Raw genomic sequence first — 18,595 nt, 5'->3', positions numbered from 1 at the left:
GGATCTCAAGCACAATAGAAAGAAAGAAACGCTGATGTACGGGTAAGTAAGCTGGGCTGAGTTGAGTGGGGGGACAGAGGGGGGTGATGCTGGGATGCCAGAATCACTGTCTAGCCCTCTTGAGGTGTCGTGGGCTAGTCAACGAAACACAGAGGATGGAAGGTGCCCACTTGAAGACCTCAGAGATGTACCCTACTTAGCTCAATCCAGACGGTTGTCATGCTGATGTGCTGGGGAGGCCGCACTGTGGTTGATCCCCAGAGCCAGCATCGCAGCCGTTGTGTGTGCTGATGCGCTAGGGAGGCAATAAGCTGATCCCTGGAGCCAGCATTACACTTCAGCCATCAACACCAGACAGAAGGATATCTACATCATCATATGGAAGGAAACGTAAATTGATGGAGACACAGATGGATCACATTAGTTTACTGTAAAGCTACGTCTTAGTTGGTGCTTATTTTGGCGAGAGCCGAGTTCAAATCAGCATGAAGTTTTAACATCTACTCTCGTGTAATGGAAATCATTGCATTATAAAAATACAGTAGTTGTAATTACATTTAAATATATATATATATATATACACACACACAAAAATGGCAAAACTCGCTTAAAGCAACTGTTTTAATGCACCGCGATGTATTGGCTGCTATTGTGAAACGGCTCGCTCCTAACAGACCGTCCAATAACTGCTAACATAGGTTACAGGAAGCCACGTGAGAGCACTCTGCTATTGAACGCACGGCTGGTTTACCAAGTATTATTTTACAATTTTTTTTAATTTGCAGAGCAAACTTTTCTTCTCACAAGGGTTTAGGATAGCATTCATGGTTTTGATCCGAATCTGTGAATTATGCTGTATTATGATGAATTCATTTTGAAGAAACTTTCACGTAATGTTCTAAACTGAACGACTGAGTGAACCTGACAGAAACAGTCCCAGTGAAGACAGTGTGCTAAATACATTTAAAAATAAACCCTGAAGCTTACTTCTAATCCTGTAGAGGAGCTTGATAACCACGTTTCCCAATGTATTGAACAAAAAGAGACACCAGGTCGAATGTGAACCAGGGACCGTAGACAGCTTTAATCCACGTTGTCGTCCCATTAAAAATGTGACACTTCTATTTTTTAACATGTACAAGTTCCAAAACTGAAACACAGGTCCACGACAAAGTTTGGTTTCGATTAAACATACTGAAAGCAAATTTGATATCCTGAGCCCCCGCCTCTCCCAGGCAAACGCAGATTCTGACAGGAAACAGACCACACACACAAACATAGAGACTTGGGAACACAATTACTAAAACAAGTGAATACTAATGTAAAAAACACAACAGCATACGAAACACTGCACTGCTGATACGTGCTTTACTGTAGAAGTGGTTGCTTTGTTTACATGGCCTGGCTTGCTAGATGTGTTTTATAACTCCAGTACAGGACTATTCTGGACCCCGCATCGGCACCGCAGCACCAAATACACTTTAAAGTGGCTTCTTTTCTGCTTTTTAAGACACAAAATCATCTATAACGTCATCAAAATCAAGCGAGGTGGTGATTTTGCACGCAACACAAGTGAGACTGCCCTGCCTACACTGACAAGAAAAGAAATGACTGTGTTGAAACAGTGCCAGTGTCAGTGAGTAAAGCTCTACTTTGCCTACGCATTAATCCAGCCCTGACTAGGGAGACAATTTCCATGCAAGGATAGGAAAAGGTAACCCAATCCCTGCCAGCCCATCACCACAAACACACAACACATACATTCATAGTTTACATTAATATTGTGAAACAGGGGACACTTCACAGTGTCACAGAATTACTGATGAAAATAATCATTCTGATGAAAAGTCAAGAGAGTCTGGTGTTTACACACATATTTATACTGTATAATCGTAGTATTTGAGTTTCCTGATTGCAAAGAGAACGACTCGGAATGATTGCAAGCATCATACAAAGGGAAGGGGGCTGTCAATCAAAGGAAGACTAGAAACTTAACCTGAAGATACTTACCCTTTAAGTATAGCTACAATCCAATGATTTCTAAATTGATAGATTACAAATGTATCTCAAAACCTGTAATACATCCACACAAAGTGCAACACATTTGTAAACTGGATCACAATGTTTTCCAAAAAAAAAATAAAAAATATTGGAAGGAAATTAATCTTAAATACGCAGTGTCCGAGATGAAGACAATGGCAGAAATAGCAGTAATCTGTGTTGATTGTTTTAATTACAGAAGCACCTGCCAACCGAGCATGTCTCTAGTCTGTCATATTTAATGTCTTGCCCATGAAGATGCTTTTATGTATTATTGAATATGTGTCTGGGATCTCATTTGCATGACACATAAATCAGTGTGATGAGCTGCACATTGGAGGAGTGCTACAGAGGGCAGGTGGTCCTGTTTGTCTGAACCCTGTATATTGAGTAAGTGTTTCTGTGATGGAATGTGTGTCTCTTACCTGAACAGATCACTCCAGCGTCCAAGGCGTGTGTGCAGCTAGAGGTCTCACCCCACCCCAATGACCCACAGTCCCGCAGGGCAGATTCAGAGCCGCTGCAGGAAACAAGCGCCAGCCAGATGGTTCCAGAACCGGCTCCGAAGTGAGCATTTTGTGTTGATACAGCAGATCCACAGCCCAGCTGTTTACACACAACTCCTGCATCCTCTATATCCCAGCCAAAACTACAAACTGTCCCCCACTGTCCCTCATGAAGAATCTCCACTCTCCCAGCACAGGGACTGCTTCCATTCAACAGCTTCAGATCACCACCGCCTTTAAAAAGAGAAAAGGGAATCAGAGAAGGGAGTCTGCACAGGCCCTGCCACAAGAGAACACGAGTTTATAATCACACACTGTTTACACTGCATGGAGTTGTATTATTCTCCAGATCACAGAGCTTCCCAAGTAAACATCAGCAGTAAAACTCCTCTATATATATTTCATGTATAGAAATGTTTTCATGATGTTCACACGCTGCATAAGGCGTGTGCTAAGAAGGGTTTCCACCAAGTCTCTGAGATAACACTACAGCAGGTAAAGTACCTGAGAAATATTAAATTTTTCCAGAAACGTAGCACAACCCTGATAAGCATGCATACATCATATATAATTGTTCAAATACAAGCTTACTATTGTAGGAAATGTAACTGACATGTATTTGATGCTTCATATTTGGAACTCATAATTATGGTTCTGTTTGTTCTAGTAGTTTTATTTGTATATTTAGAAGCCTGTTCAGAATATTTGGGAGGCTCTTTGTAGATACCTAGTTAATGTTCCGCCCAGGAGTTTAGCATCAATAATACAGCAATAAGGGCTGTTTCTGAGGACACTGTAGTGCTTAATGGCACAGAGGTGTTACTTTTGGTCCAAAGAAGCAAAGTGAATGACAGAATAAAAGGCAGCAATGGTTCAAGAAGCTCTACAATGCCCAGAACAGCGATGTTATTACATCAACGTATTTCTAATTTTTATCAAATGTATGGGATTTTTTCAAAACTATTTATTAAGCATCATGTAATTAGAATTACACAGCAGTGTGCATTACAAAATGCAGTGAGCAGTATTGTGTAGAATGAGTAACATCCTACGGCATTGCTTTTGAATGCTACACAATGTAAAGTGCAGAGCGCAATTACTGAGTAATGGAAACAGAAATACCAGACATCAACTTTCTATACCCATCTGTGTACAACATGCAAGTCAGCAGCTTTATTTATTCATTTCTTAATACATTCAAACAACACTATAATAAACACATAAATGATCTTCTCCACACATATATTCACAATGCAGGAGTATCAAGTTCTTCCCGACAATGTTAAGGATACATGGAATACATTTAGATTTCAAGTTTCAAATCAAGAGTTTCTTTTAGTTTTCTTTTTATAGAATAAACACGAGAGTCATGTTATAACAGCAATAAGCCACTCCTCGTGCCTCACAGCCCACCCGAGTGTGCAGTTATTAGGAACAGCACCGAACAACACGGAACACAACCAGAACACTATACAAGTGGAACGGAACCCAACCACAACACTATACAAGGGGAACGGAACACAACCAGAACATTATACAAGTGGAACGGAATCCAACCAGAGCACTGTACAAGTGGAACGGAACACAACCAGAACACTATACAAGTGGAACGGAACACAACCAGAACACTATACAAGTGGAACGGAACACAACCAGAACACTATACAAGTGGAACGGAACACAACCAGAACACTATACAAGGGGAACGGAACACAACCAGAACACTATACAAGGGGAACGGAACACAACCAGAACACTATACAAGTGGAACGGAACACAACCAGAACACTATACAAGTGGAACGAAACACAACCAGAACACTATACAAGTGGAACGGAACACAACCAGAACACTATACAAGTGGAACGGAACACAACCAGAGCACTGTACAAGTGGAACGGAACACAACCAAAACACTATACAAGTGGAACGGAACACAACCAGAACACTATACAAGTGGAACGGAACACAACCAGAACACTATACAAGGGGAACGGAACACAACCAGAACACTATACAAGTGGAACGGAACACAACCAGAACACTATACAAGTGGAACGGAACACAACCAGAACACTATACAAGTGGAATGGAACACAACCAGACACTATACAAGTGGAACGGAACACATCCAGAACACTATACAAGTGGAACGAAACACAACCAGAACACTATACAAGTGGAACGGAACACAACCAGAACACTATACAAGTGGAACGGAACACAACCAGAACACTATACAAGGGGAACGGAACACAACCAGAACACTATACAAGGGGAACGGAACACAACCAGAACACTATACAAGTGGAACGGAACACAACCAGAACACTATACAAGTGGAACGGAACACAACCAGAACACTATACAAGTGGAACGGAACACAACCAGAACACTATACAAGTGGAACGGAACACAACCAGAACACTATACAAGGGGAACAAAATACATTGATTATTTTTTTGAAACTTTTTTTTGCATTTTAATTATTTAGGAGGCAATAACCAAGCACACAGCAAACCCTGTCTAATGCTGCCCATCTACACACTAGCATTCTGTATTGGCATCATTTTTTAGGGTCCCAGAAAAATAAGTTTACCTGGTTTACCAACTACTGCATGATATAAAAGTAATTTTGTAAAGTTAGAATTTCAGGGTATAATCCCACAGATTTTCAAAGTGTTAACTTAGTTTGTCATTTATACCTTTTTCAGGTACATTACTACATTTCACAGCAGCTCCCTCTATCAAGCAGCACACTGTATTGGGCAGCACACTTTTCTGGTCCTATGCGATGCCGGGTTAGACAGGTTTCTCTAGACACTCTTGCAGGGCTTCTCAAACCCGGTCCTCTGGACCCCATGTGTCTTCTGGTTTTCATTCCAACTGAGCTCTCAATTACTTAACTACAAACGCTTAATTCAATTAAAAAGGCCTCATTAAGTGAATTATTAGTTCAATTGAGGGTTTAGCTAAGTAACTGAGAGCTCGGAAGGAAGACCAGAAGACACTGGGGTCCCGAGGAGCGGGTTTGAGAGCCCCTGCACTATATGATGCGACGCATTCTGTAACAAAGCAATACTGAAAGAAACTAGAATTCAATAAGAAACGTTTCGACTAGAAGTCTTTATCAATGTCTTCAGTCCAAACAAAGAGTTCTAATAGAAAGGATCCTCATTTATTTATTTATTTATTTATTGTATTTCTTAATTCAGCACTATTGAGTGTTTAATAGCTGTGGATGGATCTCTGTAATATGTTTTACAAATGCTCCATTGCTGACTGACTGCTTGTTGTATGAAACACATTTCATATAAAGATATTTAGCTGAAATATAAATTGTTAGTGTTCATAGATATAGTATAGTTCTTTATTTTATTTCAATACTGGAATATTCCAACTGTAGGATTTATTTTCTTCTTCAGACATTGTTTGAATGAAGGGCAGCAAAAAAAGCCTTTTTCACTGTTTTGCTTTTCTTATGAAAATAAACATTCAAAATAAACTGCGCTATTTTACTTTTCCTATTGCCCCTAAATGCATTTGCACTGTAATACCCTGACACACCCAGGGCCAGCAAGGAAACACAATGTAGCATAACATGAAATAATAATAATAATAATAATAATAATAATAATAATAATAATAATAATAATAATAGAATGAATTAAGAAAAAAAATAAAAAACATTAAAACTTACAGTAGACCTATAAGGTTATGTCTGGTTTGACTTTGCCAGTAACTATGCTGACACAATTAAAAAAATAATTATAATAATTCATAATACATTCATATGTGTTGTGCTGTTATTATTTTTTTAAGTTGTAAAAGTCAGTTGAAAATCTTGCTAAATTGTATTTCTATCACCGAGTCAGATTAGCCAGTCACAATTTCTTCAAGTCAGTCGTGAAGCCTAAATTCAGCTGTACCTGGGTAGCATTTCACACAATGTTTTAATGTAGATATACCAGTATAAGAAATGAACCTGAAGCAAAAGCAAAGATTCTGTTTTCTGTTTTTATATCTGTATATATTATATGTACAAATGTTAAATAATAATAATAATAATAATAATAATAATAATAATAATAATAATAATAATAATAATAATAATAATAATAATAGCAAATAAATATACCTGTATAATAATCAGGGAACTGTTTAGTATAAGTACTGCTTAATCACAACTAATAATAATAATAATAATAATAATAATAATAATAATAATAATAATAATAATAATAATAATAATAATAATAGCAGATAAATATACCTGTATAATAATCTCCGTCTCTCATAATATAAATGCACGTTTTACAGATGCAAAACAGATTTCATCTGTAAATGATTGAATAAGGTTGACTTCACATATTACAAATACAAAATCGTGCAGTTACGATTAAAATAGAATGCATTCTTCCAGCTCGATTAACAAAGACACCTGGACGTGCAAGCGATTTTCAACTAGGGCTTTTTTTTCTTTTTTTTAATTAATTAATTTATTTTAGTTTTAATTATGTGAAGTTATGTATTTGTGAAGTCAACAGAGATTATTATAGATTTATCTGCTATTATTATTATTATTATTATTATTATTATTATTATTATTATTATTATTATTATTAGTTTCGATTAAACAGTACCTTATACTAAGCATATTGTTCAGGTAGAAAGGAGCTGCTGTGTGTAGAAACAAACAACGATGCAGAAAGTTATCAGCAGTAACATTAGATTCTTACCATATTTTAAATGCTGAAAACAAAACTATGGCTGGAAAAATAAAAGTATATTGGGAAATATTCATATTGATATTTGGAGACATTTTAAAAACACTATAATGTGATTTAAAAAAAAGAAAATAGAATCAATGAAGTAAAGATTATTTCATCTTCCCTCGTATTGCTGATTTGAGAGAAATCAAACCTTAATCCGAGCAGAAATATCTCTTTACACAACCTCGCCTACCTGACGTTTTATCTTTATATATTTACACTCTATTAACCAACATTTCCTCTGTCATTTTATAAACGGGTCCATCAGCCGGTAACTTTATACATTTTCTGATTACTTCATACATTTACCCATGGACGTGGTTATTTGATAAATAAAGTATCATGTTAAAAAATGACATATAGATCTGATAGACCCATCAGCTCCAAGGCTGTGTTTTTCGAAGACAGTATAATGTTTAAATAACTTTTTGTTAAATCATTTAAATATTTCCTGTACATTTCCAATATTACATTGATGATTAAGAACCCTGCCACAGCTCTCTGCTAGAAATGAACCCAACATCTGCACCTGGGTGAATAAAACCAGCAGCACTGAGATCACTGATATACAAGCACACAAGATTACACTGCATCCTAATGGGCAGTTCTACCCACCAAGTCACTCAGTCCCTGGACCACTGAACCGGACTCCCTGTCTCAGAATAAATAACCGACTTCATTAAAAAACTATAAAGAAATAACAGCGTGGAACTTACTGGCTGGTGAGTGCAGAAGCAGGACAGTGAGACAGAAGATGGGCATGCAGCTCTCCATTGTTATCAGGACAGATGAACCCTCCTCTGAGCGAAGTCAAGACCTGTGCTCACCCCCTTGAGCCAACACAGCAACTGAGAGGGTGCTGAACGCCCCATAACACCAGCAGAAACACAATCCCCCCACCCCACCAATCACACTCAGCATGTCCTTTTTGAGACAGAAAACAGGAAGATTTCAAACAGGTGTGTTGACAAATCAGAGGGCTCTTTTCAGTTCTATCCATATATATCACTAATACATCACTGTTTCCTCCCAGACCGCCCAGAGGTGATGAAACACACGATATGGAGGAAAGGGGGAGAGCTCTGAAAGATAGAAAAAGAAAAAAAAACATATTTTTGTAAATTTGTGTTTATGAAAAGCTGGAGAAAGCTGGGTGCAGAGAGCAAGGAACTTAGTAGTTATCTCTGAGCTCTGGGTTCAGACCCCAGCCAGGCTTCACTCTGCCTAAAGGCCTGGGTTTCGATACTCTTGCATTGCATATCTCTTCTGGGATGTCTTCTGTTTTTGTGTGATTGAAAGCTAGGATTTCCAGAGCAGTGCTAAGTTTATGAAGCCGTTGTAATACCCAATTCTGTATCCCTACTTCTCTATGCCCTGTCCGTCACACAGCAGAGCCTTGTCTGTACAGGGCCGGGGCGGGATCAAAAGCTGTATTGCATTTGCAGACATGCCTGTCCTGTAGGATGCTTTCAACATGTAAGATACACACCAGGTTATATAGGCAGTAGTTTCTGTTACTTCTTTGGCAACAAGGCTAACATTGCAATAATTGTGAAAAATTACTTATCTGATCTGGTCTACCCCATGGTGACTGCTCCTATTTGGCAGAAATGGGGGTAAATCTTGGGTAAGAACAGGTGTGAAGTATAAAGGCAGGCAATTCTGAGGTTCTGCAAGTCCCCTCTCCTTAGATCTTATCACTACAGATTGGGAGCTCTTCTTCACAAGCAGCTGTGTGACGTGAAGCTGTGGTCGTCTGTGTGCTGAAGCTGCTGATAACTGCTGCACAGAGTAACAGCACAGGGAGACAGTGTAATGAGAGTATTAGTGATTGACAAGATGCAGAGAGCTGAGAATGGGATCTTTTAGTTCTCATGAAGGTACAGCGCTGGGTGATGTACATGGAGTGCTTTAATGCTCATTAAAATCCTGTAGAGCGTCATACAAATATTATAATAGGAATCATTAAACTATCAATGAAAAGCAATAGTGAACTGTATTTTCAGTGGTAACAAGCTACACCTCAATTTCCCAATGGGACATTTTCCATGTATAATATTAACTATCATACATACAGTAATGTTCCAAAAAACCAATGCATTTACCAGTGATATACTGTGCCATTATAATATTGCTTTGGCAAGCCAAGCTCTCTGATTGGCTGAAAGGCCTGTACAATTCTCCTAACAATCCAGAGGAGGCGGGTCCGAAGGGGCGTTTAACCTATAAGAATTTCGAAGTGAGTCTGTTAACAACTGTGAAAAGTGTAGCGGGGCCCTCTGGTTTTCTCACTGCTGGTATTGTAGGCTTTAATAGTATTAGTTATACTGCCCCACTTCTATACGAATTCCTAATCCGTACATAACACAGAATACCTACTAAGCACAGGATCTGTAAATGCTGTCAAAACCACACTGTGTGTCAGAATAGGGCTCTAACCACAGCCTGCTATTCAGAAGCCTGCATGGCACGAAACAAACTTTTTAATGAGGAGCAGCATGTCCCCTAGTGGCTCAAGCAGTAAAAGCTTTTTCACTGCAGAATCTCTTTGTTCAGTTTACTGCTGGTAGAATTATCAGCCTTCCTCCTCTGAAATGGCATCTCTCACAGAGGCGTCTGTCACATCCACATCACGTGGTGCTTGGAAGGGCTCTAATGCGTTTATATTTTTGCCTGTATAGAGAAATGAAAAAAATTAAAAAATCACTGATTACAAAGCAGTAAATAGAAAATACATAAAGTACCAGAGGTATTATTATTATTATTATTATTATTATTATTATTATTATTATTATTATTATTATTATTATTATTATTATTATTATTATTAGTTTATTTGGCAAATCAAGGTTACAGTGCTAATACAATATTTAAATTCAGTGTAGCTTACAGTAAGTGCAAATACAACTAGAATGCACTATGAGATAAGAAGAAACAATTTAGGATTAAGAGCATTTGTATCTACAATGACCTAATTGTAGTGCAGTAGTGCAAGGATAGTGCATCAGCTGAGGATCCAGTAACATGGTGCTGAGGTCAGGCAAGTCCAGTGAAGCCTTTTGAAGGAAAAAGTGATCTCGGAATTCAGGCATGGACAGGTATTCCCGCGTTCCAGATTACTGACTGACAGTCCATTTCTTGTGACAGTATTTTCATTGTAATAAATGGAAAGGAAAGATGAAAAAAGGAATCAGGTAAAAATGCTGACATTGAAACCCCTGAGTCTGGAGGCCGCAGCTGCTACAGATTCAGCAGACTCTGCAGGCTCCCATGAATCACATTACACAAGTCTGATTGTGCCTGTTTGCTCCCACTTATCACCCCTTAGGCAAATTAAGAACCCATCAATGAATAAAATGTACATACAATCACATGTTGATAATGACAAAGTTCAATTTTTTTGCCTCACCCAAACAGTGATCTTACACAGAAGTGTGAATGACTGTCGCGGGTCTGGGTCTGCGGTTCTGACCTGGGAAATGCGGGTCACATGGGTAGTCTGTAACAACCTGTGCCTTCATTTTAGTGCCTTGCCCTTTGATCAATATTGGGCCCGCGGTCTTTTACAAAAGCACCCTCCGAAAAAGGCTTTGACGATTGCGCAATAAACTCCAATACAACATAACTTGCCTTTACTGAAGCATCACTTTCAGTTTTTGCTTTACTGAATATGTTCCACTACAAATCAATAGTTTTTAAAAATTCTGCAGCTTTATCTTTTTTTTTTCTTTCCTTCTAACTTGCCATATTTTGTTTGTTTAGTTTCCTCACATCCAGTTCCTTTAAGACCTTACCGGTACATCCGAGTCCTTTAAGAATATTTCAAAGTCTAAACAATGCAAACATCCAGAAATGACTGAAAGGGATGTCAAGGGTTCATTTTAAAAATTATACAAAAATAATGTTTGAATGAAGTATTTATTCCGCAAACAATCTCCGAACTCATCACCGTGGTGGGTCTCGTCTAAAATAACCTAGATGTGAACGAGGTTAGGGTTGCAAGCATGCAAGAATTTTGACTTCAAAAGCTTTGCAAAGCGAAGTACCACAACATCTCAATATATCAGGAGTGAGAGACAGAGAAAGTGAAGGAAAGCAGGGCAGGTGTGATACCACAGGGGCTGATATTAATCTGTGTAACAAAAAAAATCGCATTTTCATATTTTTATAAATATCTTCTTAAACAAGATTAACATCACCCTTATTTTTATTAAGTAACATTTAAAATCTAGATGTATTTTTATTAAAGCCTACTTAATCGTCGTAAAAAAACAAAAAAGCAGGTTGAAAGAACGTTTCCCTCATTTTTCTGACTTTTTTTTTTTTTTTACAAATGTAAAATAAACGTAAAGAAGGTTTTTCCTGCTTCCTCTGGCAAGTGCTCTCAGCTGCAGCCGTTTCTTTCTTCAGTCTTGTCAGCAATGGGCCACATATGCAAATAATACATTTAAAGACTGAAACTTAACTCCCCTACATAGCAAATGCTCCACTACAAGTGCACAGTGTAATGAGAATCAACATCGAATGAATAATCTATCGATACCTACATGCCACTGTTTCTGTTTCAAGTCGATGCCTTCCGAACAGTTGGCTGTGGTTAGAGCCCTATTCTGACACACAGTGTGGTTTTGGCAGCATTTACAGATCCTGTACTCAGTAGGTATTCTGTGTTATGTACGGATTAGGAATTCGTATAGAAGTGGGGCAGTATAACTAATACTATTAAAGCCTACAATACCAGCAGTGAGAAAGCCAGATGGCGGTGCTACACTTTTCACAGTTGCTAACAGACTCACTTTGATCTTCTTATAGGTTAAGCCCCCCTTCGGACCCGCCTCCTCAGCTCTGCATTGTTAGCAGAGTTGTACAGAGGCCTTTCAGCCAATCAGAGAGCTTGGTTTGCCAAAGCAATGTTATAATGGCACAGTATACCACTGGTAAATGCATTGGTTTTTGGAACATTACTGTATGTATGGTAGTTAATATTATACATAGTAAATTTGCCATTGAGAAATTGAGATGTAGCTTGTTACCTTTGAAAATACTGTTCCCCATTGCTTTTCATTCATAGTTTAATGATTCCTATTATAATATTTGTATAAGGCTCTACAGGATCTTAATGAGCATTAAAGCACTCCATATACATCACCCAGCGCTGTACCTTCATGAGAACTAAAAGATCCCATTCTCAGCTCTCTGCATCTTGTCAAGCACTAATACTCTCATTACACTGTCTCCCTGTGCTGTTACCCTGTGCAGCAGTTATCAGCAGCTTCAGCACACAGACGACCACAGCTTCACGTCACACAGCTGCTTGTTTATCAGATTCTGTACAAACCACAGAGTCGGCGCAGCTCTTGGTCTCGCGCTGGTGTGAAGATGAGAGCTGTAAGCTCCCAATCTGTAGTGACAAGATCTAAAGAGAGGGGACTTACAGAACCTCAGAATTGAATGGCGAAGTATAAAATTCTGCTGTGTTGGCTGGTGCTATTTAAAGTTATTTGCGTATAACTATTTTTCTTTAAAGAAAAAAAAAAGCTTACTTTCATGTTTTATACATAGTTGTATGTTAAATTAATGTCTGCAATCGCTGTTCCCCTAGTACATTAAAGCCTCTTTCACACTGGCATGCTTTGTCCGGGTTGTGACCTGGTGTCACGCGGGTGGGCTACGTGATTTCACACTGGGTTTTGTAGAAGCAGGGTCGACCTGGGTGACAGAAGCAAGTAAATGCACGCGCGCAATGCCCAAGAAGCAGCTTCCATCCAAGCTTCTCTGGATTGACTCGTCGGCCCAAATGTTCATCCCTGCTGCAATCTGGCTCATGGGGTGTCTCAATCAACAAAAATATTGCACAACAGAATAAACAGAAATGTTGCTTCTGGAAGTGAAACCTTCATGCAGGCGTGACTGTTTGTTGCTTCGTTGGCTTACGAACAGCCATCATGCATTTTGTCTCGCTCAGTCCGGGTCAAAGTGTGTTGACCCACATCCTGAGGTGGGTCGCTGCCGACTCAGGGTACGTGGTATTGTGACCCGGGTAGCCAGAACCCAGGTTTGTACCCGGGTAGGAGTGTTAGTGTGAAAGGGGCTTGTACCTTCATTATTTCCTCCAAACAACATACCTGCCTCTATACTTACCACCAGTCCTGACCCCAGCCTCACCCCCCATTTCCACCAACAGGGGCAGTCGCCTGGAGTTCTGCAGCCAACTGCGCTCCACTAAGGGAGGATACCTTTCTGGCTACCACTGCTCCCCCCATTATACAAAGGGGATGGGCTCTCCACAGCTCAGACCTACTGCTCAGGCCATCTTAATGTCAGCAGGGAGGGGACATTTATAAAATCACCTTTTCTCCAAAATGTTTAAAATGTGCATTATCAAAGAGGTACTCATCCAATAGGAGTGGGTCAAAGAAACCAATGTGAGGGTCCCCCTTAGCTTTATGAGCATAATAACTACGCTCATATTTGACTTCAGAACGGTTTGGGGGCTACTAGACCTCAGTTTTGCCATTATTTCAAAGCTGTTTGATTCAACTGACCTTATAGTAACCCTATCCTGCCCATACATGGCAGAAAAGGGGGTTTGTACCTCTATTTTATTTACAGTGTTGTCCAGCAACACAATTGGAATTCAAAAACCCAAAATATTTCAGTTAAAGAAATAGCACAGCAGCACACTAACACTTATTACAAGAATGTCTTCGAATTAATTGACTTGTGAGCTTGTTTGTATGGAATAGTGATGCAGCACCCCCCCTGCTGGCAGGTGCAGTACATCACACTTTCAGGTTCATCTACAGTGCTGGTAAACAATGGAGTCCGAAGTGTGTATTGTAGGGCGGAAATGCCAGTGGGACAGTTTTATTAGAATTCACAGGGTTAGGCCACTGGCCCTTTAAGAAAGAACAAACTGATTTCATTGGTTTTACGTTTGGCCTATATAACCTGGTGTGTATCTTACATGTTGAAAGCATCCTACAGTACAGGCATGTCTGCAAATGCAATACAGCTTTTGATCCCGCCCCGGCCCTGTACAGACAAGGCTCTGCTGTGTGACAGACAGGGCATAGAGAAGTAGGGATACAGAATTGGGTATTACAACGGCTTCATAAACTTAGCACTGCTCTGGAAATCCTAGGTTTCAATCACACAAAAACAGAAGACATCCCAGAAGAGATGCGCAATTAATGCAAGAGTATCGAAACCCAGGCCTTTAGGCAGAGTGAAGCCTGGCTGGGGTCTGGACCCAGAGTTCAGAGATAACTACTAAGTTCCTTGCACTCTGCACACAGCTTTCTCAAGCTTTTCATAAACACAAATTTAGAAAAATGTGTTTTTTTTCTTTTTCTAACTTTCAGATCTCTCCCCCTTTCCTCCGTATCGTGTGTTTCATCAATGCTGGGCCGTCTGGGAGGAAACAGTGATGTATTAGCGATATATATGGATAGAACTGAAAAGAGCCCTCTGATTTGTCAACACACCTGTTTGAAATCTTCCTGTTTTCTGTCTCAAAAAGGCCATGCTGAGTGTGATTGGTGGGGTGGGGGGGGGGGGCTGTGTTTCTGCTGGTGTTGTGGGGCGTTGAGCACCCTCTCAGTTGCTGTGTTGGCTCAGGGGGGTAAGCACAGGTGTTGACTTCACTCAGAGGAGGGTTCATCTGTCCTGATAACAATGGAGAGCTGCATGCCCATCTTCTGTCTCACTGTCCTGCTTCTGCACTCACCAGCCAGTAAGTTCCACGCTGTTATTTCTTTATAGTTTTTTAATGAAGTCGGTTATTTATTCTGAGACAGGGAGTCCGGTTCAGTGGTCCAGGGACTGAGTGACTTGGTGGGTAGAACTGCCCATTAGGATGCAGTGTAATCTTGTGTGCTTGTATATCAGTGATCTCAGTGCTGCTGGTTTTATTCACCCAGGTGCAGATGTTGGGTTTATTTCTAGCAGAGAGCTGTGGCAGGGTTCTTAATCATCAATGTAATATTGAAAATGTACAGGAAATATTTAAATGATTTAACAAAAAGTTATTTAAACATTATACTGTCTTCGAAAAACACAGCCTTGGAGCTGATGGGTCTATCAGATCTATATGTCATTTTTTTAACATGATACTTTATTTATCAAATAACCACGTACATGGGTAAATGTATAAAGTAATCAGAAAATGTATAAAGTTACCAGCTGCTGGACCCGTTTATAAAATGACAGAGGAAATGTTTGTTAATGGAGTGTGAATATATAAACACAAAACATCAGGTAGGCGAGGTTGTGTAAAGAGATATTTCTGCTGGCATTAATGTTTGATTTCTCTCAAATCAGCAATACGAGGGAAGATGAAATAATCTTTACTTCATTGATTCTATTTTCTTTTTTTAAAGTCACATTATATTATTTTTAAAATGTCCCCAAATATAAATATGAATATTTCCCAATATACTTTTATTTCTCCAGCCATAGTTTTGTTTTCAGCATTTAAAATATGGTAAGAATCTAATGTTACTGCTGATAACTTTCTGCATCGTTGTTTGTTTCTAAACACAGCAGTCTCTAACTCCTCTCGATACGGGACAGGGCACAGTGATGTGTGCCTGACAGGCATTCGCTGCACCGGGGACGAGTCCCATCTGATAAACTGCAGCCTTCCACAGCAAGTCAGCTGCAATACCAGTAACGGTGCGGCTGTGCTGTGCTCCAGTGAGTGCATTTCAAAAACATGATCTCATAAATAAAATATCCCCATATGTATTGGGGTGTCCATCCTGTAATACAAGGACACTTCTCATGTATGTTTCAGCTTTTATAATAAGCCCTTTTATAGCTAGACTACTTAAAACCTCTCACAAGAACTTCTTTGGAAACAAGCCTGAATGCTGAAAGGGGTTGATCTTAATGCTTCTGATTCATTATTGATCACTGATTCTGTCCCTCTAGATCACGTGGTATTCAGTCAGTATGATGACACACTATTATTGAATTGATTATTGGTCACTGACTCTGATTCTTTCCCCCTAGATCACACGGCCCTCAGGCTGGTTGAGGGAGGAGGTGCCTGCGCTGGGAGGGTGGAGGTTTATCACAACGGCTCCTAGGGGATGGTCTGCGATGACTCCTGGGACCTGGCAGATGCTGAGGTGGTGTGTAAGCAGCTCCAGTGTGGGACGGCACTCAACGCGTCAGTGTCAGCCTCCTTCGACCAGGGGACCGGATCCATCTGGCTGGACGAGCTGCGCTGTCAGGGGAACGAATCGACTCTGTGGGAGTGTGCCTCAGGAGGGTGGGGACAACACAACTGCAGACACAAGGAGGACGCGGGAGTCGTGTGTTCAGGTACAGGACTGCAATAACTCACCATGCCTAACCAGTGGAAAGTGAGTCATCTCTATATTAGCCATTAATATAATAATTGTGGAAACCAAGGCAATATCAATTACTACATACAACTTATTTAAACTGAGAGGAGGAGCTCAGTAAGCAGGGCAGATTACTGGTGATCCTGTAATACATGAAGATTTCAAACCATTTATACCACCTCTCCAATTTCTAGTCGATTGTATTAAAACGTTTTATATAAAAAGCTTTTTAATATTGCCTTGCAGAAGTATTGTAATCAGGATAGTTCTGAGTGTCATTCATTGCAGTGCAGTTTTCTTTCATGATTGTATGTTGTTTTGACATCAAGGATTTTGAGTTCAAGGATCTTAGACTGGCTGAAGGCTGCTCTGGACCAATAGAGGTTCTCTACAATGGCACCTGGCGTAGTGTCTGCGGCAACAGAATGACACAGATTACAGCTTCAGTGATATGTCAGCAGCTGAACTGTGAAGAAAGTGCTGCCATTAGAAATGCAAAATCCAGTTCTGATTACAAATGGCTTGATGGAGTGAACTGCCGAAGACACGACTCTACACTGTGGCAGTGTCCATCCTTACCCTGGGGTCAGACAAATTGCTTTAACTATGAGGTGGCTGCGATTGAGTGCACAGGTAAAGATCTCCCTCTGTTGTTCCTCTGCTGGTCACCTGATGGCTCAGCAGTTAAAGACCACAGGTTTGAATCCTCCTCCTGAGATAACAAGGACACGCTGCCCCTAGCAAGTTACACAACATGGTAGCTGTGTTACTGGAGGTACTGTCCTTTCTAAGCAGGGATGTGTCAAAGTACAGAAAAGCAGAGCCTCTTTAGAATAGAGAGGAGATGAAACTCAACAGATCCCAATAGAAATATGCCCAGGCCTTATGGACATCCCTACAGCAATATCTTCAGAATACTTTGCATTCACCATTTCTTGTTTCAGCTCAAACAAACGAGACACAAAGCAGGAGCATGCTTGAGCAGAGTGTGAATGCAATGTACATTTTTTCCAAACACTGAAAACACTTGATTGTTCTTTGTTTTTAACAGTGAAAGAGAAGCCACCTGTCACCAGCATACCCAAGTCATGTTCTGAAGACCTCACTCAAGAGCACTGCACAGGTTATTTTTTATTTAATAACGTCTAAAATATAATGCATACAATTGCAAAAGCATGACCTTACAGTGATATGTATTGACATTTTATACAATATTATCAATGTTTGGCCTTTAAATTTTTGCTGTAAACTAATTTTAATGAGCAGTTCTTATAGTTTCCAATAATAGAGTCTTTTTAAATTAATAATTCAACACTGAATTGTGATTGCCTCTGATCTCTGAGACTGGTTACCTAGATTTTTTTCCAGAAAGGGAAATAAAGCCTCTCTCTACTACTCACACAGCAGCCTCTGGGCTGAACTGATTCAGTAAGCCCTGCTGTTTTATTCCAGAGCCAGCAGAGCTGAGGCTAGCTGGAAGCTCAAGTCCCTGGGGGACAGTCTGCGATGACTCCTGGGACCTGAAGGACGCCCAGGTGGTCTGCAGACAACTAGGCTGTGGGTCAGCAGAGAGCACAGGGGGGGGGGTGAGGCTACGTTTGGACAAGGGAACGGCACCATCTGGCTGGACGAGGTGAACTGCAGGGGCAGCGAGATGCACCTGTGGGACTGCCGGCACTCTCCACTGAGACACAATGACTGTGACCACAAAGAGGACACATGGGTTACCTGTGCAGGTGAGAGAGGGGGTTATCTGAGCAGGGGAGATCCTCTGTTGTGTTTTGCAGGGAGTACTTGCTTACATTGGAAATATTAACAGTCATTTCATTTTGTTTTACAGGTGTTCCAACTACTATCAGCTCTCCAATAAAAACAGGTAAAAGCAGCACCTTTTAAACTTCACAGACACTACTCTCTTATACAC

At 40.1% G+C, this 18,595-nt stretch overlaps 2 protein-coding genes across 2 annotated transcripts in view; one reads left to right on the top strand and one right to left on the bottom strand.

The window, feature by feature from the left end:
• LOC117433878 (antigen WC1.1-like) overlaps positions 1-8,092 on the bottom strand; it is a 31,181-nt gene extending 23,089 nt beyond the window's left edge. The window contains exons 1-2 of the mRNA XM_059008853.1: positions 8,035-8,092; positions 2,466-2,780 (exon numbers count right to left, since the gene is read on the bottom strand). Of these exons, the coding sequence (XP_058864836.1) occupies positions 2,466-2,780; positions 8,035-8,092 (373 nt within the window). The remainder of the gene's footprint in view (positions 1-2,465; positions 2,781-8,034) is intronic.
• Positions 8,093-16,413: 8,321 nt separating this feature from the next.
• On the top strand, positions 16,414-18,308 carry LOC131706906 (scavenger receptor cysteine-rich type 1 protein M130-like). The gene is made up of 4 exons (XM_059008852.1): positions 16,414-16,648; positions 16,960-17,304; positions 17,723-17,794; positions 18,124-18,308. Exons 1-4 carry the CDS (start codon positions 16,414-16,416, stop codon positions 18,306-18,308), a joined length of 837 nt encoding a protein of 278 aa, XP_058864835.1.
• The last annotated feature ends 287 nt before the right edge of the window (positions 18,309-18,595 follow it).

The sequence above is a fragment of the Acipenser ruthenus genome, chromosome 38 (assembly GCF_902713425.1).
Source record: "Acipenser ruthenus chromosome 38, fAciRut3.2 maternal haplotype, whole genome shotgun sequence".
Taxonomy (NCBI): domain Eukaryota; kingdom Metazoa; phylum Chordata; class Actinopteri; order Acipenseriformes; family Acipenseridae; genus Acipenser; species Acipenser ruthenus.
Note: the sequence above shows the minus strand (reverse complement) of the source record. Positions and strands in the feature narration are given on the sequence as shown.